The sequence below is a fragment of the Phragmites australis genome, chromosome 8 (genome assembly GCF_958298935.1).
Source record: "Phragmites australis chromosome 8, lpPhrAust1.1, whole genome shotgun sequence".
NCBI lineage: Eukaryota > Viridiplantae > Streptophyta > Magnoliopsida > Poales > Poaceae > Phragmites > Phragmites australis.
Window position 1 is genome coordinate 32964019 of NC_084928.1, and position 22411 is coordinate 32986429.

General features: G+C 45.6%; 3 protein-coding genes and 1 pseudogene across 3 annotated transcripts; 2 read left to right on the forward strand and 2 right to left on the reverse strand.

Moving 5' to 3' along the window:
- The first annotated feature begins 723 nt into the window (after positions 1 to 723).
- Positions 724 to 3859, forward strand: LOC133927135 (transmembrane 9 superfamily member 8-like). The gene is made up of 7 exons (XM_062373443.1): positions 724 to 987; positions 1105 to 1269; positions 1471 to 1580; positions 1670 to 1778; positions 1866 to 1978; positions 2100 to 2253; positions 2419 to 3859. Exons 1-7 carry the CDS (start codon positions 871 to 873, stop codon positions 3574 to 3576), a joined length of 1926 nt encoding a protein of 641 aa, XP_062229427.1. The 5' UTR covers positions 724 to 870; the 3' UTR covers positions 3577 to 3859.
- A 4887-nt stretch (positions 3860 to 8746) lies between these two features.
- LOC133927136 (chaperone protein dnaJ 8, chloroplastic-like) lies at positions 8747 to 9908 on the reverse strand. Its single transcript, XM_062373444.1, has 3 exons — positions 9518 to 9908; positions 9243 to 9317; positions 8747 to 9130 (listed from the first exon to the last, which is right to left on the reverse strand). Exons 1-3 carry the CDS (start codon positions 9743 to 9745, stop codon positions 8996 to 8998), a joined length of 438 nt encoding a protein of 145 aa, XP_062229428.1. The 5' UTR covers positions 9746 to 9908; the 3' UTR covers positions 8747 to 8995.
- Positions 9909 to 11738: 1830 nt separating this feature from the next.
- On the reverse strand, positions 11739 to 19031 carry LOC133927759 (uncharacterized; annotated as a pseudogene).
- Positions 19032 to 20681: 1650 nt separating this feature from the next.
- Positions 20682 to 21316, forward strand: LOC133927138 (uncharacterized). Its single transcript, XM_062373447.1, has 2 exons — positions 20682 to 20916; positions 21028 to 21316. The coding sequence occupies exons 1-2, from the start codon at positions 20797 to 20799 to the stop codon at positions 21157 to 21159; spliced, it is 252 nt and encodes an 83-aa protein (XP_062229431.1). The 5' UTR covers positions 20682 to 20796; the 3' UTR covers positions 21160 to 21316.
- Positions 21317 to 22411: the final 1095 nt, after the last annotated feature.

A 22411-nucleotide genomic window follows, 5' to 3' on the forward strand; every position in this document is an offset into this window, starting at 1 on the left:
AGACAAAAATGTAGTGCGCCATGCATAGACAACTGCACTCTTCCGTGTTGGCACGTGCACACCTGTTCTTGGAGGGACGCAGAAACATCGACACGTTCGCATCTCCACTGACGCTCTAATACCGCACCGTCTCTGTTCAGTCCTGACACATCATCAGCACAAAATCTGATCAATATATCATGCACAGCTAATTGAGAACATATGGTGATCTCACAGTACCAACTGTTTTATGTTTTGTACCAAATTAGGCAGTTGCATACGCAGGCAAAATATCAAAGTTTCGTTGCTGTGTTTGGTTGTTTCCACGGCAAAGTGACACTCTGAACTCTCACTAGCACGCAACTAGCACGGTGTACGCAACGTAACCAGCCTGGCCTGTGTACCGTGCACCCTAAACTACCGTAATTACTGCTAACACGAGCCTGCATATGTAAAATACAACTTCACGTGTCCTGCACACATACGATCTATCTTAATCATCTATTTCATTAATTTAATATTCGTCTATTTATTTATTATCTTATTTATTATATAATCTTTTTCATCCATTTCTACGGTATCGATAAACCACGTGTCCACAGATAAATGGAAATTTCTTAACCTTGCATCCGCATGGAGATTGGTGCGTCCCGGTGGGCCCCGCATCTACCTGATCCTCGGCAATCCGCGATTCGGTGGGCCACACGGCGGCTACTATACGAGAGGCGAGACACGCACCGCCGAACCACGCAGGCTGCAGTGTTCCGGGCCCACCTGCCAGCCTCCCTCCTCGCAAGCCTCCGGACACCCGTCAAATCCAAGCAAAGGCCATCACCCCGGCCGGCGACGACTTCCTCCTCCCTCCCTGCGCGCTCCGATCCCCCGCCACCCATGGCAACGACCCACCCGGTCAGGGTTCTCCTTCTCCTTATCGTCGTCGTCCTCGCCGGCGCCGGCGCCGCCCGTGGGTTCTACCTCCCCGGCGTCGCCCCCGCCGACTTCCGCAAGGTCCCCGCCTTTGCCTTTCTCTCTCTGTTTCGCGTTTCTATCTTGGTCGGGTCGGTTGCTTGATCTTGGCGAATCCTCACGCACTTGGGCTGTGTGGATTGCGGTGGTTGACTGCAGAAGGACCTGCTCTCCGTGAAGGTGAACCAGCTGAGCTCCATCAAGACGCAGCTGCCCTACTCCTACTACTCCCTCCCCTTCTGCAGACCGGACACCATAGCCGACAGCGCCGAGAACCTCGGCGAGGTCCTCCTCGGCGACCGCATCGAGAACTCGCTCTACGTGGTAAGCGCCGTATGCCCGTATAGTATTAATACTTGTCTATTCTATTGTAACACTGTTCTCTGTTCACCTCCTGTTTATGTTAGTACTTAGTACAACAGCGCCTAGCTCTTGTCCTGAGATAGTCCGAGTAAAAGATCACTGGTGTATGTACTGTAATCAACTAGGTTCTATTGTGAAATTTCAATTGTCATTGCAATGCAGTTTGAGATGATGGAGCCTAAGCTGTGCCAGATCGTGTGCAAGATTGTTATAAGCCAAGATGAAGCGAAGGATTTGAAGGAAAAAATTGACGATGAGTACCGCATAAACATGTGAGATGCTGCTTGCACAGGCATAGATCAATGATCCAGACATTTCAGATGATTGGAATGGGAGAGTGAACCTTGCTTTTGGCTTGCAGGATTCTTGACAACCTTCCTTTGGTTGTCCCACTCACGCGATTGGATCAAGAGGCGCCCACGGTCTATCAACACGGCATGCATGTCGGCGTCAAGGGCCAGTATTCCGGGGTGGGTTGATGACCTGCTTACTAGCTAGATAGACCGATGTATTCACCTTATGTCAAATGTGTTCTTATTTGAAAGTCCTTGATGCAGAGCAAGGATGAGAAGCATTTCATCCACAACCACTTCACATTTCTGGTGAAGTTTCACAAGGATGTAAACACAGATCTTGCTAGGATTGTGGCCTTCGAAGTTAAGCCATACAGGTTTAATATTCACAAATTCATCCCTCAAGTTGGAGTTACTTTAAGGATTTCTTTTGTGATGCTTGCAGTCATTTTAGATTTATTTTATTCTCATAACATATGCTTATTATATCTGCTGCAGTGTTAAGCATGAATATGATGGTGATTGGAAGGGGAATGGAACACACCTTAAAACCTGTGATCCACACTCAAGACGTCTAGTTGTAGACTCTAATTCACCTCAAGAAGTCGAGGCCAACAAAGAGATCATTTTCACTTATGATGTTAACTTTGAGGTAATTTCAGTTTGTAACTATTCTGCATCTCAAATTGTTTGACTACAACCACAACAGTGGCAGAGTTCAAGCACCCTCTGTAAACTTTCAGATAGATGGTCTGATTTTCGTTCACAAAGCATAAAATTTTCTGAGCTCATTTTGTTCATATGCTATGCCATGCAGGAAAGTAATATCAAGTGGGCATCACGCTGGGACACCTACCTTCTGATGACAGACGACCAAATCCACTGGTTTTCCATTGTCAATTCTCTGATGATAGTCCTTTTCCTCTCTGGGATGGTTGCCATGATCATGCTCCGGACGCTGTACCGTGACATCTCCAAGTACAACCAGCTAGAGAACCAGGAGGATGCCCAGGAGGAGACAGGGTGGAAGCTTGTTCATGGAGATGTATTCAGGCCTCCGGTCAATGCCGACCTGTTGTGTGTGTATGTCGGCACAGGCGTCCAGTTCTTTGGGATGCTGCTCGTCACCTTGCTGTTCGCCATCCTTGGACTCCTCTCACCATCGAACCGGGGAGGGCTCATGACAGCCATGCTCCTCCTCTGGGTCTTCATGGGCCTGTTTGCAGGGTACTCCTCCTCGCGCCTTTACAAAATGTTCAAGGGCTCGGAATGGAAGAACGTCGCCATCAAGACGGCCTTGATGTTTCCTGGCATAGTGTTTGTGATATTCTTTGTCCTGAACACGCTCATCTGGGGTGAGAAATCCTCCGGTGCTGTGCCATTCACCACCATGTTTGCACTGGTGCTCCTCTGGTTTGGAATATCTGTGCCGCTGGTCTTCGTTGGCAGCTACCTTGGGTTCAAGAAGCCCACCGTGGAGGACCCGGTGAGGACGAACAAGATACCACGGCTGATACCGGAGCAGCCATGGTACTTGAACCCAGTCGTCTCGGTACTGATTGGAGGCCTCCTGCCCTTCGGTGCGGTGTTCATCGAGCTCTTCTTCATCCTGACATCAATCTGGCTGCAACAGTTCTACTACATTTTCGGGTTCCTGTTCCTTGTCTTCATCATCCTGATCCTGACCTGTGCCGAGATCACCATTGTGCTGTGCTACTTCCAGCTCTGTGGCGAGGACTACCAGTGGTGGTGGAGGTCCTACCTGACGTCTGGCTCGTCAGCGCTGTACCTCTTCCTATACGCCACATTCTATTTCTTCACCAAGCTGGAAATCACGAAGGCAGTCTCTGGCGTGCTCTACTTCGGCTACATGTTCATCGCCTCGTACGCCTTCTTTGTGCTCACCGGCACCATCGGCTTCTACGCCTGCTTCTGGTTCACCAGGCTCATTTACTCTTCCGTCAAGATCGACTAGAAATCTAGAGACTAGAGATGCATCACTGCTTTGTCGGTTTGGGAGAACAGAGATCAAAAGAGAATAGTAGGAAAGGAAGCATCAGAACTTAGCATGGAGATTTACACCGGGTGAAATGTAGGCTGCTTATTCATGTGTTTTAGGGTATTTGCAGTTTGATTCAGTTACACTAAATGAGTGTACTTTGATGTCAGTAATTCGGAGCAGCTGTGTATCCATACAAAACTGGTTTTAGATGGTATTCCTTCCGGTCATAAATACTTGTCGCTTTTGAATTTTTACAGTTTTTAGTACAATTTTGACTATTATTTTTTATTAGAATATAGTTATAATATCTAATAAAAATATAAAATTATAAAATTATTTTTTAAGATAAATTTATACATATGATTTTTATATTTTTAAACTAATTATTCTATAAACTATTAACTCTTATCAAAACGATGAGTATTTATGACCGGAGGAGTTTTAATGGATTTATCAAAACGATAAGTATTTATGACCGGAGGGAGTTTAATATAATTAAACGATTTAACATTTTAACCATATCTTTTGTGTCTGAAGTGCTGAATAACCTCATCATCCCTTTTTAGCCTCTTGTTCCAAATCTGCTATCGTTTTGTTTTGAGACTGAGTTGTAGCTGCTTGAACTGGAAATATTTCAACATATATGCTATTAGGTTAGTACAAGAACTCAACTCTATCGTGCTATAGTTGAGGATGTACTTATACTACCCTAATAAGTCAATTCTAGGCAAGACCTTGAATCACATGGATTGTTGATTTCCTGCTTTGTATCCATGTCGATTGGAGATTATTTCAACCTGAAAGGCTAAGAAAAATTTTGCTGAAATGCAGTCGTCATCTTGCATCTTTTTTGCTTTGCCTCACGGACGGATGTTGAAGAAGGGGGGGGGGGGGGGGCTGTCCCCGTCCGTAAGCAGGGCAATGGAGGTGGAACAGAGAAGGGCGGGCCAGGTGTCCTCTGTTCCACCATGGACAAGTAGAGAGTGCAGCACGCAAGCAGGTCCTCTGCTCACCTCCCATGGCTTCTCGTCATCGTCGACTTCTTGTCCATGGTGCCGTCGCGGACTCGCGGTGAGGGTGGTTCCAGTTGAAGGCGGCTGCTTGGCCGGCTGTTGCGCCGTGCCAGAGGAACCGACGCTCGTGGGGCCGACGGTGCAGCGTCTTCGTGGTGGGTGAGTGTTGTTGACGAATGGTTTCTTGGATTATACGGCGATGGGGTTGGCGGCGGTCGCCGGTGGCAGCGCGGCCTCGACGGCCGACGGCCATGTCTATTTTGCAAGAAGCCCCTGGATTTGGATCACGATCCGATATTTTTTTAAACACCTCTAATCTGGATCCTGATTATTATTTATCGTGATCCGGTACTTTAAAAAAGCCCTCTTATTTGATCACGACCAGTAATGGTGATCCGATATTTTGTAAAAAGAGTCTTATTTGGACATTAATGGTGATCTGCTATGTACATGTCATTTTGGCATGCCAGAGGAGCTACACATGTACATGTATATGCTGCATACATAATGAAAATATAAAAGTATAAAAGACAAAAAAGAGAGAAAGAGAAGAAGAAAAACAGCGTGGGCTTTTTTTCTATCTTGGCCCAAGTGTTTAGCCCCCTCTCCTTTCTCTGCGGCGGCCCAGGAGGGTGCTTCTTTGTTGGGCCGACCCAGCTGGCCTCTCCTCACTTCTTCTCTTTGCATGGGCCAGCCTATCTCCCACCGCACCAACCCAGGAGGGGCTTATCTTCTAGATCCAGACACTCCTGCTCCCAACCGAGCCGCTTGGACCTGACAGGAGCACTTTTCCCATGCTATAGTTGAGAGAGGCGATTCTCCAGGAGATTGACATTTCGAAGCCAAATTGGGCCCCTTCCCTTCCTGCTCCGGCTCGCTGGCGGCGTGGAATAGAGTGAGGGTTCCCTTCTAGTTTCATAGCAGTAAGTTTAGGTAGGTTTAATAGAGTAGCTTCTTAGTTTTAGTAGGTTTCGGCGCTTGGTTGTGTCTATGGCATTATAGCGTCTGCGGTGTTCTTAGGCTCGGCAAGATATGTTATAATAGTGTTATGATGCTGTAATAGTATTATAGAGGATGAATTTTTAAAATATCTGTTAAAGATGATCTTACCACATCAAATCTATAAATGTTGTCAACATCGCGATCTAGAAGCTAAATTGTAGATTCTTATTGTGTGATCGAGACACAACAATCAGAGATGAGATGATGATGAGAAAGTTTAATTCTAAATCGACCCTCATTTGTGGCGACATTGAGTTATTGTCAATTTATGATTGTAAACAAATCTTGCATCTGTTCATGCCAAAAAAAAATACAAAGGGAAAGACACATTGACCACACATCAAAATAAGGAGACAAAATCAAATAGTGGAAAGACGAAATCGAAGGATTTTCAGGGGAACTCACGGAATGCACATTGTTGCACAGGATGCAAGAGGAGGCACTGGTATGGGCGTATGGGGATGCCCATTCCTTAACAACACTAAGAGAAAGCCGGGAAGTTCATCTTAATTTCAATTTTCGCGTCTCCTAAATTTTAGTTTCGGCCTTGGGCCCGCCCTGAGGTATCTCTGGTGCCATTTTATCCTTCTTCTAATATAATCGCACATACGGTGGCTTTCGAAAAAAAGAGAGGCGATGAATAGATCATCACAGTTTTCTGATAACCTGGTTGACCACATTTTTTGCATGTACTTCACCGTTTGCTGTCAGCTTTTAAGATTATTGACAGCAAAACCTTGGCAATTTGCAGTGATCAGCTGAATTGCTATCCATATCAACCATCGACAAAGGAAAAAGGGGTTAGGAAAGGAGGTCTTTCACATGTCCATACACCCATCCTAATTGAAGGTGGAAATATGATAGGTTAGGTAGGACAAAATGTTCCGTGTTGCATCTTGAAAGGCTAGTCCGTAACAAAAACAAATTTTCGACAGATGCATGTTTTTTATGTTCAGAAAAAGATTATTTTCTCTTAACACTACAGACAAATGCTGCCTGAGTAAACTAAAACTATACGGCGGACACATTACTGATGTCATGCAAATAAAGAGTCATGACAAATCCTAATAAAAAAAATTAGGCTCCATAAGAGAATGAGTACAACTCAGGTGGTGTTTGGTTTGACATTTTGTAGCGTATTCCAATTACAGTGTTAACCCAAACCGTCAGTTGATGTTTGGTTCAGTTACTTTGTAACTAGAAACCATAGAATCGGATGACAGTCCAATAGAAAGCTGATTATGGCCGATTTTGGGTGGGATTCGATATCTTTACTTCGCAGAGCGCCCGTTCTCTCAAACATGATCACAGTTTCCTTCTCTTCTTCCCACCACACGACGGAGCGACAGCGGCGTGGATCGACGAGCACGCGGAGGAGGCGGCGGCTGGCTTGGCGTGGGACAGCAAGCACGTCCAGGGAGGAGCAGGTGGATATGGCCGATGAGGATTAGGTGAATCTGGTCAATTGGCAAGGAGGTGGTGGATCTGACCAGCAAGCGTCGCCAACTGACGAGGTGCTTCTGACCTGCGAGCGCTCCCATCTTCCTCTAGATATTGGCGCACTCGTCCGTTAAAGCCATTTTCCCCAGGGTCTTTGTCCAAGCCGGTGGCCAGGGGTGGCTAAGGCCTTCCAATCCGGCGGTGTCCTCCTCTGTGGCTCCATCGTCGTCTCATCCTCCTCCTTAATCGAATCACAAGTACCCCAACTAAACAGTGCAATTGTATTCGATAGCCTCTGCGTTTACGTTAAATGTTCCATGAACCAAACAAACTAAGTAATCGTCCATTCCACCGTCAAATCCCCTGTGATACAATTCTTTTTGTGTTTATTTTTTTTAAATACACAGAAGAGTTGCGCATCTTTATATTAAGAAAAAATTAAGAGTATAAGTTACACAACGACCTTGAAAAGTCAGGAACTTAGGATAGTTTCGGGTGATATTACAAATCATAAACGACTAAAGGTCCTGAACCGACATCATCTAGATTACCGACCCAAAACTACTCAAATGAGCCAAGAGCAAGGAGAGCTTTTGTGTTTACGTTAATAATACATGAACCAAACACTATCTTAGTTCAAACAAGCTACCACATAACAAAGAAAGTGGCAGAAATGAACATCGACATGGACTTGCAAGGCAAGATTTAATAATTTGTGGACACATAGTGAGGCATGGACCACTAACCTAATGGTGCATGAGGACAAATGAGTATGGCAAGATTAACAAAATGCATGACGGATAACATTTCTTTTCTTAACACTAAAAAGGTTCTGAACACTAAAAGGCAGACCTAAACTTCACTTTCAAAAGGCAATTATGTTACCCAGATCCATCATTTCTCATTTCAGTAAGCGCAAAACGGTGTGTTGATTATGAAAACAATAACATTCACACGAATAATTGTTGTGCTGACAGAAATTGCCTGGGAGATCAAAGGAAGAACTCATAGTTAGTATACAAAACTGAACTAGTTCCAACTATGGTGGGTGTAAATGAACAAAAATGAGCTTTTGAAGGCAAAGTGGGAAAAAAATGAGGCTTATGGGGGGATTCAGCTGGATGCATGGGGTCAACAGAACAAATGTTTTCCTTTTGAGACTGAAATCTTATGTAAGCGATAACAGCGGTGCTATGAGAATAAGTGAACTACAATTGCCTAATTCTGTGATTATTACACTGAAACAAACAAACAGAAGACACGAATAATAGATGCCCAATGAGTTTTGACTGTACATGGAAGTTTCAGGAAAATTGGCCGTGTTCTATATCTGACTATCTTAAGTCTATCAGCTGAATCAAAATCATCATGCGATTTAATTAATCATACCGCAGCAGCATCTGACTTTATACAATGCTGCTTCATCTCAGTTCTTCACATTCAGAAGCTCTGAAGGACAAAGGGAAACTGCTAATGTCCTGTACCATTAACAGAACAGAAACTGTAGAAGTTCATAAAAATCACTTGGGCCATGTTTCGAAGAGTAGTACGATTCCTCTAAGAATTTTCAGGATTTAGTTCAAATTTGTACTAAATTCTAGGGATTTGGATCCTGAAACTCATTTCCAAACAAGTCCTCAGTAATCAGCCATGCATGAACAATCAATAAGAGACATATACTCGCGATGTGGTAATAAAACTTTTGTATATACAGAAGAATGTGTCTTTTAAGCACAAACGTCAGTACACTTTAGTCTGTCTGTACCCCTTTTCCCCACAGTAAAACAGGGGAGAAGTATACAGCGCTGCAGTATGCACATGCAAATTAACAAATTACAGTGCCGCCTTCTATCATGGCAGCAAGAATTAATCGACGCTAACTTGAATGGGGGATCAATGAGTTGTATATATCCTTGTCGATCGATCGGGTGGCTTCTTCACATGTCGAACCAATCGTCGTCGTCGTCATTGAGGTAGTACCTGTACTTGTCCAGATCTTCGTCGGTGAGGCCGTACTTCAGCCGCCAATACTCGAGCCTCTCCTCGGCCTCCCTCATGTTGCTCATCAGCATCTGCATCCAGTGTGCTCAATCAGCAACACGAAAGCAAAGAAAGGGAAAAAAAAAAAAAAAAAAAAAAGCACAGCTCAATTGTTAGCAGAAAATGCTAGGTAATTTAACTAACCTGATACGCAACGTTGATCCTCTGGAAATGCACGCCGCTGTCGCCGTCGCCCTCCTTGCAAACGTCTGGATGATACTGCACGCGTGGGGAAAAGGAAGTCAGGAAGAGGAACCAAAACATCAGGGGGTGAGAGGAAACAAAAAAAAAAAGGGAAGAATTTGCTCGGAAGCAAGCATATTTACTGGAGATTGATTACTGCTGCAGTAAATAACGGTGCTAATGGTGTGTTAGCAGTAAATAACAGTGCTAATGATGTGCTAGCAGTAAGGACGCACCGTGAGCGCGAGGCGTCGGAAGGCCTTCTTGACCTCGGCCCTGGTGGCCCCCGGCCGGAGCCTCAGCGTTCGGTAGTGCTCCTCGGCCACGCCCCCGGCCGCCTCGCCCACGCAGCTGCACCTTATCGTCGCCGCGCCGCGCCGCCGCGGCCCCCCAGTCCTCCTCCCCCACACCTCCACCGACGACGACGGCGGCGAGGGCACACGAACGCCTCCCCCAACGGCCATGCCGACGCCAAGAAAACGAGCGGCGACACCAACAACGGAACGAGTTTGCTTCCGGACTTGGCCGTCTGGTGGGGGCAGCGCGGGGGGCGCCGGGTTATATAACCGCGGAGGAGGAGGAGGCGGTTGGGCTCGGCGAGGGCGAGCTCTCCCCACGTTTGGATCGCGGAAATTGGCCGGTCGCGCACGACGACGAACCGTTGGCTTGTTTCTCACGTCGGCCTTCCGCGCACGGTTGGGCTGGGTCCCCGCAAGCGTGGCCGCTACCGGCTGGGATCGACAGCGCGGCTGCACGCCTGTTCCTATCCGTTTCCCGCGGCGGGCGTAGAGTTTTTTTTAAATAATATTATTTTATTAAAAATTGCAAAAATATAATTCAAAATGAGAAAATTATAAATATAAGTGCCAGTCGGTATTTCAATTGCCGACTAGTCTCTTATCAATAATCGGATATCCTATTGGCATTCGGTGTGCCGACAATAGATATATCGGTATACCAATTGCTGATAAATCTTGTATTCATAGATGATATTTAGATAATTTTATTTATTTTACATATAATGGGATATTGATTATCTTTATATAAGAAGTATATATATCGACGATATCTATAACTTTACAATTGAGTATTTTTTTTTATTTGAATTTATTTAGATATCCAAAAAGTAGCTAAAAATTTCAGACCTATTTTGAATTATATTTTTATAATTTTTAATAAAATAATATTATTTAAAAAAATCGCGGAGGTACGCGCACTCCTACAGTTATTTTGGGAGAAAATCGGAAGCTTCCCGCGCCGCGTGTGTCACGCGTGGTGCGCCTGCGGAGGGAGCTGTGCAAGTAGCCAACCAAATGGGACGGCCAGCCAGATACGGCCAGCGCGTGGGTCGTGGTCAGTGGAAGTTTCACGGGACGGATCGAACAGTGCGAATGTATCGTGACGCACGCAACCTCCTACGGTCGTACGTTTCCGCGGTCGCCTCGGTAGTAGAAATTTGCGATGCTTGGATTGGGCGCCTGTTTGGTTTCGGACTGGTCTGACTTGTTTGGCGCAGCTAGCAACTCTAGCTGTCTGATTTCAGAGGCCTGAGGTTGGATGTTGCTGTCTGGATCCGGTAGTTTTGTTCAGGGTTCTAACTAAACAGCCCCTGAATGAAGACATTTTGAAGGAAGGACCGGAGAAACCCGCTGCTTTGCTTCGGAAGCAGGTAAGCATTGCATCTCAATTTTCTAAAATTTATTTTCCCCCCTTTCTGATGAGCTTCGTTTTCTTTTGAGAAATTTAGGTTTATATCATCGTGTCGATTGTAGTTTCGGCTTTTATCACCGTTTTTATAATTATTCGGCTCATGTCACTAATTTCAAAACTTATTAGACTGATACCATTGGTTGGACCAAACCGATATAAACCGAACTTTCAATACAAACACGACAACTAATAGTATGAACGGAAGATTTTTTTCCGAACCTGTAATATAAACCTAATAATTTAAAAAACAGTGGCAAAAACCAAAACGACAATTAGACCAGTGGCATAAACCTAGATTTTCCTTTTCTTTTCTACCTGTTCACGTCCCATTCTAACATGGTGTTTTATCCTGTAAAATTATTTTAATTGTTCTGTGTGAAACTCCTAGGCAACAGTACCAGTCGGACGTTTCGTATATCCAACGACCTGGCAATGTTGTGCCGGTTAAACCACGGTAAGCCGCAGACTCTACGGGCAGGAGCTCAGGAACAACCACGTGATCGAATGCTCCTCCTGGCCAGCGTCGATTCGGAACCCATCCTTTTCTGAATTGTTGTCGATTGATGCTGTCCGTAGAATTTGTATGTGAAGATTTTTCTTTGCGATTGCGCTGCTAGTTTGACACTAGCCCTGAAAAATCACAATTGTGCAAGACACTGTACACAAAGAATGAATACAGGTAGATTTTTCTGAGGACGCATTTGACATTCCCCTTTCAAAAATTACATACACAAACCTGCCGCTGGATGAACTTGTGCTAACAATAGCGAAACGAAATTACCGAACGAAAATGCATGGGAGTACGGTCAAGTTACATTCAAGTCGACCAGATTCGGCTGGCTCGACGCTTGTTATACTCACGTTTCTCTTATTTTTTTATATGAATGTCTAATTGGTAGTTTGGAACGTGCAAAATGCACAACGACGTCATGCTCCTATGTTTAGCCTTCCAGCTTCATCCTTTCTGCACGCTGAGCTTGGCTGCATCAAGACAACCCAATCTCACCGCGCAGTCGACGCTGCTATCCAGAATCTCCTCCATCCCGTACTTGTACCTGAAACCCAGCTCCCCCAACTTGTTCCCGTCAGGTTGCACTCTCGCCACCGGCTCCGTCCTGACGCCGATCCAATCGATCACAACAGCAACGAAAATCATCTTGTCAGATCTCGCATGTGTATCTTGTTCATTTCTTGAAGCAATCTTAATTCGCGTTGTTGTCATGCACGTAATGGTGTCTGTTCTTTACTCTTTGAGGATGTCGAGGTGAGGGAACTTCTTGGCGTAGTGGTCGACGACGTCGTGGGTGGTCGGGTACGCGGCGGCGCAGAGGAACCGGCCGGCGATGGACGGGCGCTCCATGCAGAAGACGAGCGCGTCGCAGACGTCGTCCACGTGCACCAGCGGCACCGAGCCCAGCAGGCGCTGCAGCAGGCGCGGAAACCCGAAGTAGAGCTCGTTCCGGGACACCGGCGACACGGCGTTCTCCAGCGTCTCCGGGGCGCGGCCGAGGACCGTGTCGCCCGCGACGAGGCCCAGTGGCAAGGTGACCACCTCGTACGCCGGGCTCTCGCCGTCATTATAGCTCAGCAGCTCCCTCTCCGACCGCAGCTTCGACATTATGTACTTCTGAGAATGATCGTCAAGTTGGTCGTTAATGAAATCCATCGAACTTGCTGTAGTGAAGAGTTGCAGAAATCGGCTAGAAAATTTTTGGATCTTGATCTGGTATGTACTACACCTTCCGTCTCAAAATAGATAACATTTTAGAGTTAAATACAAGTATTAAGATTAAAGATAAAATAATAATCTGACCCATTATTAATATCATTCATTGTATAGGAAATAAAGCTTGCATTGAAAAAGAAGTTATTTAATAGAGAGGTAAGATTAGAAAACTTGAATTAAAGTTATCTTAAAATCGTAGAACGTCGTATAGTTTGAATATTGTAGAAATGCTAAATCGTCATCTATTATAGATTGAATATTATAAAAGATACTAAAACGTCATCTATTATAAATTAAACATTGTAGAAGATACTCAAATATCATCTATTATATATTGAACATTGTAGAAAATACTAAAACACTATCTATTATAGAGACGGATTTAGTACTTACATCGAAGTGTGCGCTACGGAGAGGGTAGTCAACGTCGAGCGAAGTCCAACAAGATTCGTTGATGAAATCCTTGTACCCGGCGCCGGAGTCCTCCTTCAGCGGCGAAGCGGTTGATATGGAGGCGGTGTGGATCACGCGCTTGACCGTCTTGGATTCCGTGCACTGCCGGAGGATCACTCGCACCGCGTCCACTGCAGCGTCGGCCGTGTTCTTGTACTGCCAATGATAAGGGAACAAGACAGATACAGTCAATTATCGACAAAATAACCGTGGAAATGTATTTGTGCTTACAGTTCTTCGGTTTCCTCAATGGAACAAGTATAGTTTACTCTTTGGAAAAAGCAAATTCTTTTCCAAGTAGAGTGTGCTCGATCAAGTCTCATGACTGCAGCTAGTGATTCGCCTGATCTAATAGTAGTGACTGATGACGACTTCTACAACAACAAATTAAGCGCGATGGTTAACTTCACCTTGGAGCTTGCGGATTCCAGCCCGAAGGGCGTGGCGACAAGGAAGACGAACTGGCACCCAGAGATCGCCGGCGCAAAGGTGGCGGCGTCGAAGAGGTCGGCCTCGAACAATCGCAGCCGCTCCGCCGTGCCGGGGACCAGCCGCCGCAGCAGCCCCGCCTTCTCCTCGTATCCTGCGGCCAGCAATCGAATCCGAACTCAGCGTTCCAATCCCAACCACCGAACCACAAAATACTGATCGGCGATCAGCCTGCGCTCCTTTCGCTTCTGGCCAATTTCCCGACGCGAATCGAAGTGAGCCACCGTGAAACGAGCGCCCGCACCGGTGTTCCGAAGAGTGGCATGGACGGTGTAGCCCCTCTCGAGGAGCTTCTTAACGAGCCACGAGCCGATGAAGCCGGCGCCTCCGGTCACGCACACCCGCACCCCGCTGTTGCCGCTGCTCTTCCCCTCCTCCGCCATGGTTGCCTCCAGTTAATGCTGAAGGGTGTATGGATGGATGGATAGGCTTGCTGAGAAGAGAGAAGATATCCGCCTAGTTTGGGGGGGGGGGGGGGGGGGAAATCTAAGCTACGGTATCGTAGAAGTCTCCTCCTGCGTCGCCTGAATGGGTGCCATATGTACCTAACATAAAATCTACTCAAATTTAATTATATATATAAGTAAGGAGGATATAGAATAATTTTTCATTTACATAAGATCTACCGCTTTAAAATATACATTAAAAGTCTTTAGTACCGATGTATAGAATTTTTATTCTAGTTTTTGAGCATTTGATACATGATCGGGAGATAAAGATTTGACCTTTTCTTATGACTTTTGAGTCACTATGTTTACGTGGTTGGTGGGGGACAAAGAGGCTTCCTGTATATGGTAGATGGTCTAAGATTGTCGACCTACGACACACTTCTGCGACACTTTCTCCTCCAACTCTAGTGTCTTTCAACTTGTCACCCTTGCCCCCAACCTACTGTCATGCCACTCGCGCAGCCACAAGCACCTCATCGACGTCGCGATTGCCTGTCGCACAGCCGCCTCCCCTTTCACCACCAGGGAACCTACCTCGTTGCGTGGCTCGTTGGCCTCCTCCGTCGCCTTCTCCTTCCCGCCCTTCACTAACCTCTCCAACCAAGACACCTCGCTCCTACCGTTTCCTAATCAGCAGTCCACCACCACCCACAGCCAACTATGCCCTGATGCCGCCTCGTCACCCTGTCCACCACTCGCCACCATCGTCGAGCCAACCTGCCTCCCCAGCCTTCCCTCTAAACCCACCAGCCCTCGATTTCACCATACTCTGAAACACTATCCCAAACCCTAACTCTACAGAGTTGGTAGGGAAGTGGAGATGAGATCAAGCTCGAGACAGCGCAACTGAGAGGAAGAGGATGAGGAGGAGGAGGAGAAGGAAAAGAGTGCATCGCATTGACCATTCTCACATAGCACTAATCTCAAAGGTGACCAGGTTGAGATTTCACGGAAAACTATAGGCTGCATATGCAGCCTCTAGTCGCGTGTTGCATACCATCTCATTCCTTTGCATCGCAGGAACGCAACGCTCACACCACTGCTCCCCCAACCTCTCCCTTTCGGCCAACTTCCCTATCGGAACGAGATCACCTGACTTCACTCCACTGTGAGTCGTTAGATCTCAAATGAATGGATAGAATTTGATGCTACAGTTCTCTATGGTAAATGTACAGCATCCAACTGTTCACCTCTTACTCAGAGGATTTAGATCCCTTCACCGTAGAAGTTGCAGCAGCACATCCACCACTGCCCCAAGCGGCCTTTCCCGTGCTTCTTCCCTGTCTTGATGGCGCGCCGCTTCTTCTCCTCACGACAACGCTCATCGGATCCAACAACCCCTCCACCCCAACCACGTTCCATCGATGGGGTGCCACCATATCCTTCGGTGAAGGCACCTCTGGCAAGAAGCAAGAAGATCATAAGTGAATTTCGGAAACAATCAAACAAAATTGTGATTGAAACATTTTTTCTACATCCAGTATTTTTTCTTGTGAATGAAACAAACTTTCTTTTTGTTGGAACTTTTTTCTATGTACCTGGAACATTGTGTAGGGTGGTATCGCTCGTTGGAGAGGCTCGCCGGCGCCGGAGACGATGCCAACGAGCGATGGGATGGCAATATCCTCCCGAAACCTCATTGATTTACCATTACCAATCTTCTTACAACACAACGACAAAAATAAATCCTTAATCTCCATCAAACCTTCCAAAAATGTGAATCTCTAGGATGAGCTACAACCTTGGACAAAGGTTGACCTGAGAGATATTTCCTCTTAAGCAAATCCTGCCACATACCACCTCTCCAATTTCCATAACCACTTACTCAAAAGACTAATATTCATGCCATTTAAATCTAACACACCTAGACCACCTTGTTCTTTTGGCCTGCATACATCAGGCCAGTTAACAAGATGATACTTCTTGATCCCCTCCTCTTCCTGCCATAAAAGTCTAGCCTATAAAAGTCAATTTTATTAATCACACCCTTAGGAATCCTGTAGAAAGATAAAATATAAAGAGGGACATTTGTTAGACTTGAATTTAAAAGAACGAGTCTGCCACCAATTGTTAACAATCTACCCTGACAGCAGCTCACTTTCTTCTCCATTTTCTCCTCAGTAGGTCTCCACTGACTGTTGGCTAACCTCTTTTATCCACTGGAATACCCAGATAGACGAGGTAAATCCCCTTCTGGACAAGTAAAAATATCACAGTATACTTCACTTCTATTTTTTGCTTCTCCTAAACAGAAAACTTCACTTTTCTAAAAATCTATTTTTAACCTAGATAGCTGCTCAAAAAGACATACAATGACTTATAATTTTTTTGCAATTTCCACATCATCTTCAAACATAAGAAAAATATCATCAACATATTGTAGTATAGCCATCAATCAGATGTGGTAGCAAGCCTTTTATCAAACCTGCTTGTTGAACCCTATCCACCAGCGGGACAACCCATCATCCGCTATATCAAAAGCAAAGGTGATAAAGGTCTGCCTAAGCCCCTTGTAAGACCTAGAATAAGTACCAATCTGATCATTAACCTTTACTGCAACTCTCCCTCCAGTTACCACCTCCATTACCCAGTCACAACATTCATTCCCAAAACCTTTCATCAGTAGCGTTTGGTACAGAAAAAGCCATCCAATCTTATCATACATGTTTTCAAAATCTAACTTAAAAAAAAATCGAACTCTACTTCCTCGCTACCTCATGAATCCTTTCATGAAGCACCAACACGCCTTCCATAATATATCTGCCTTTAAGAAAGGCGGTTTGAGTCCTATCTATTACAGCCTGAACAACCATAGCTAACCTGAAAGTAAGAACTTTTGTAAGAATTCCTTGCAAAAAAAAAAAAAGAACTTTTGTAAGAATTTTGTAACTGACATTCAAAAGACATCTCTGCCTGAACTTCTGAATTTTATCAGCATCCCTACATTTTGGCAATAAAGTTATTATACTATAATTTAGTCTATCAATAGGAAGTGCCCCTGGATGAAAATCATCAAATAAGGCCTTCAAATCATCTTTTGTAACATCCCAAAACTGTTGGTAAAATTCAATGGGCATACCATCAGGGCCACAAGCCTTATTATGCTCCATTGAAAAATTTGCTTCCTTAATTTCGTCAAAACTAAATTCACTAGTTAATATCTCTCTTTCCTCACTAGAAATTTGAGAACAAGGAACTCCTTCTAATAACACATCATGAAAATGAAACAGGAAAAATCCAAATTACACGTATGCATAAATTCGACACATATAAAATGCAGAACGCAAAGCTGCTGCATTTACTGACAAATGACAGTGCTAGATTTGTTGTCACTCTTGCACTCTGAGCTTGGATGGATCCAGGAAACCAAATCTGACTGCGCAGTCGATGCTGCCATCCAGTATCTCCTGCATGCTATACTTGTATCTGAACCCAAGCTCGCCCAACTTGTCGCTGTGAGCTTGCACGCTCGGCAACACCTCCGTCCTGACACCAATGCAGTCGAAATGTTTAAGCAAATCATCTTGCCAGAATAATTTTCATGTCAAGAACAGTTCATGAAAGCCCATCTTCTTGATATGATGCTAGTACCAATGACTCACTCTTTGAGGAGGTCGAGGTGAGGGTACTTGTTGGCGAAGTGATCCACAATGTCGGTGACAGTCGGGTAGGCGGCGGCGCAGAGGAACCTGCCGGACATGGACGGCCGCTCCATGCAGAAGACGAGCGCGTCGCAGACGTCGTCGACGTGCACCAGTGGCACCGAGCCCATCAGTCGCTGCAGCATTCTCAGGGCCCCGAAGCGGCGCTCGTCCCGGGTCACAGGCGACGCGGCGCACTCCAGGGCCCCCGTGGTGCGGCCCTTGAGCGTGTCGCCGGCGACGACGGAGCAGGGCAGCGTGACCACCTCAAACGCCGGGTTCTCGCCGGCGTTGTAGGTCAGGAGCTCCTTCTCCGAGAGCAGCTTCGACAGGATGTACTCCTGCAGTTGTTGCCGCACGCAAAATAAAATCGTGTCGTCAACTCGTCCTGAATTGCAACTACTGAAATCAATTTTTGAACAGGATTCAGAAGCTCACATGGAACTGCCGGCTCCGGAGAGGGTAGTCGACGTTGAGTGGCGTCCAGCAAGATTCGTCGATGGCATCTTTGAACCCGGTGGAGTCCTCCTTAAGCGGCGAGCACGTCGCCATGGTGCCGGTGTGGATCACGCGCTTCACCGTCTTGGAATCCGCGCATTGCCGGAGGATCACCCGCGCCGCGTCCAGAGACGCCTCCGCCGTGCTCTTGTACTGCGCGTGCCGATCAAGTGCAAAAGAACTCGATGAGATCTGCGGCCAGCCAAGAGAACAGTGATTAATTTTGGTGCGGTGATCTCACCTTGGTGCTGGTGGCGTCGTGCTGAAACGGCGTGGCGACGAGGAAGACGAACTGGCACCCCGCGATAGCCGGCCCGAACGTGGCGGCGTCGTAGAGGTCGGCCTCGAACAGTACCAGACGCCCCGACTCAGCCGCGCCGGGGACAAGCCGCCGCAGCAGCCCCACCTTCTCCTCGTCGCCTGCAATCACCGACCAATGCATTACCGTAACAGGCAAAGCACAGTACTTCGCTGGTTGATTTCGACGCAAGAATCGATCAACCTGAGCTCAGTTTTTAGCTTCCAAATCAACTAACACAAGAACATAGTAGTCAGTCAATCTGCGCGCGTGCGATACCGATGTTCCGCAGGGTGGCGTGCACGGTGTAGCCTCTCTCTAGGAGCTTCTTGACGAGCCAGGAGCCGATGAACCCGGCACCTCCGGTGACGCACACCCGCACTCTATTACCTCCCTTCCTTCCCTCTTCCATTGCAGTCCAGCTGGTAGCTGCCCGATGGAGAAGAGGATGGACCTGGCCACTTGCCAAGAAGATAAGCAATACTGCTCGAGTCGTCAAGGCACATTTATCCATCACTGATCATTTGCACGCTACAGACAAATAATTGATTTGACGTTTATTAGGCACAAATGATCGATTGAACGGTGAGAGTGTGAACAGTGTGGAAAGTGGCGAGACGACGGGTGTTGAGCGCCGGCTAAAAATAATCTTTTTTTAGATGGCCTCCTTATAGTTGAGTTTTTTTATTTTTATATTTTCTAACTTAAAAAATTAAATAAATAGTTCCGGACGAAAAAATTAAATAAAGAGCTGGAGCCCTATGAGAGGGCGATAAAGATGTTATGGTGATAAGTACAGGCCTTACCGCACTCTGAGAGGGTTGCACATGTATTATGAAATATAAAAAAAATAAGATTTTTGGAGCAACAGAAGACTACTATTTTGAATAGAAGAGATAGGAAGAGAAAATTGAGCGCTGAGTTGCAACTAACCGCCATCCGAGAGTGCGGTAAGGCCTGTGCTTACTATCGTGGCATTCTTATCACCCTCTGAAAGAGCTGCAGTCTTTTGAGAGGATGGTAGACGTCTATTTCTATAAAAAAAAATTATCTGGAAACTATTTATTTAATTTTTTAAGTTAGAAAATATATATATATAAAAAACTCGCTTATAGTCTGTCACGACTCGACCCAAACTGATAAGCCCAGCACGTCTTCGGCCCAGCCCAAGTCAAGTGACCCAAGATTCAGGCCCTTTGAGCTTTAGGCTAGCGGCAAAGCTGGAACCGAAATAATATATATATACTTTTTTTTAAGTAGTATATATTTTTATATACGTATCTTATAACATAGTGAATATCTTATATGATAAATGTTATGTATATGAAGCATATGAGGCTATAAGATCATCCAAATAGTATGTATATTTTTTTAGATGGTTTATATTTTTTTAGTATATTATATTTTATGTACAAATATAAAGATATTATCAAAATCTATTAAAATTGATAGATTTCTTTTCAATTTTTTCATGTAATTCACATTGGAGTATTTTAGAATGAGTATATAAGTATATTTATAGTGATAAAGGAGTATATTCAATTTATTTATGTGAAAACTAGTCTGCCACCACTCACAAGAGTACCAAACATGCTTTATATATATATATATATATATATATATATATATATATGTGTGTGTGTGTGTGTTTGTGTTACTCTCGAAAGTATGTAATCTCAAATACGTATCTCATAATATGGGGAGTATCTCATATGGTAAATAGTATGTATATGGAGCATCTGGGTATATAAAATCATCTAAGTAATATGTACACTTTTTAATGGTTTATATATATTTTTATATATATTATATTTTATGTATAAATATAAAAGTATTATCAAAATTTATTAAAATTAGTAGATTTTTTTTCTATGTTTTTTTTCATGTAGTTCACATCGAAATATCTTAATGCGTATATAAGTAGTGTATACTTCCGATGAGATCGACGTGTACCGTCCTCTGACTTCTCAAAGCCTCCGCGCCGACACGTGGAACGCGAGGCCGACACGTGGGGGGCACGGCAAGCGTCAGCATCGGCCGCAGTCCGCTGCTTGCTTTGCTTTCCTCGACCTGTCGCCTGCCTGCACGAGCAAGCGAGAGACGGACACGTCACCGCATGCCCCCTCTGTTAGCTGCTACATCTAGAGACCGCTGCCTGTACGCTTCCCTCCTCACCAGTCACCGCTCACGAGGAAGGAGGAGAGGAACCTCGAGACGCTTCGTACCAACCGAGAGCGTTCGCGTCGGAGATATGGAGGACGGCGGGAGGAAGCAGGAGACGGCGGCGTCCAGGGCGCAGAGGGAGGCCGCAGCGGCCGGCGTCTCCGTGCAAGAGTGGCTGCAGCACGTCAAGGCCACCTTCCTCGGCCTGGTAGTTTGCTAACTCGTCTCGCTCTCATGGCTCTATATATATCTTCGTGCTGATGATGCCGTGATGGGAACTGATCTGCCGCCTCGTGCGGGTGTTGGTTGTGTTTTCCAGGTGCGGAAGGTGACGGCGAGGACCGAGCAGGAGGCGGCGGAGGCGGACATGGGGGCGGCCAAGGCGCAGGTGGAGGCCACCGACGAGGCGGAGGCCAAGAAGAAGCAGCTCGCACGAGGATCAGCCGTGTAGTTTAACCAGCTTTCTTTCTTGCTTGATGTTGTAGCCCGTGGCATCTGAAACAGTGATGCATCCTTCGTTTCAGGTCGAAAGTTAATACATCATGTAGTCATGTACTCGTGTATATATGGTCATATATTCTGGACTAGGCAGCCTATTGCAAGTGAAACTGCGTGTTAGACATGCACTGTTGTTACGTTAAAAGAAACATACACTGTTAACTTGGATAAGCTAGGCGCCTAATCCTTTGCTTTCTCTTCTTGGATGAGGGGAGACCAGTGAGAACAAGCAATGAAAAGAACTGCATTTATGTAGAGATACTACTAGACACGGTCCAGTCAAAATAACTGGAACTGCATCCAACGTGTTGAGCAGAACTGCACTCTTATCTAAATTCTGAAACCATGAGGCTCCGAGCCCCATGCCTTCACACGCAAGAGGCGTGCTGCTGCATCAGTAGCACATCACCCTGCACCTGCGGCCATGAGGCATGAAATACATCTGCAGACTTGCAGGGGAGGGGACCCCGAACCCACCGATACATGAATGGCGAAACTTTACAGGAGTCAAATCTGAAACAAGAAAAGCAAAAACACACTTGAGAGAATCCTCCTAAGTTATCTTCAATAAATACTTAAAAATTCATCACTTATAATACTATTACAGTATCTTCTCATACTATTATAACATCATCTATTTTTTTCATCTCTAACAACTATCATATTTCATATCATTTATTATTCTCCTTCTCCGTCTAGATCTACCTGTTAATCTCTTTAAACAGTGATAAGGGAAGTCTCCAGCCTACCGTCAGTCTATTTGAACAGTGGTAAGGGGAGGAGACCTTCGTCACCGTAGCAACAGGAAACCGGCTCTGGAGCTGCCTGCACGTCCGAACCGATCCTGCTGAAGCTGCCCTAAAGGGGCCCTAAGATTACAAGGAAATATCCCATTGTAGAACACCAGTCAGGTTCCTTCCAAAGTTTTCAACGCAGGCAGAGTAGATGAGTACAAGACTACAAGTACAGGTACAGGTACAGGAAGCCCTGCTCAGCCCCGGGGAGCGGGAGCCAGCTTGGTCGTCACAGGGCATGGCTCGAAATCTGGACGCAGGTACCACAGACTACAGAGGCAATGAAGCTAGGTATATACAGCAACCGACATTTATCGTCAGAACTAAGGAAGAATGTTAGTTCCACTCTGGGATCTATGCAACAATCCCTTCTGTTAGTTTTGCAGAGAGTAACAAGTTCTAAGGAAGAAT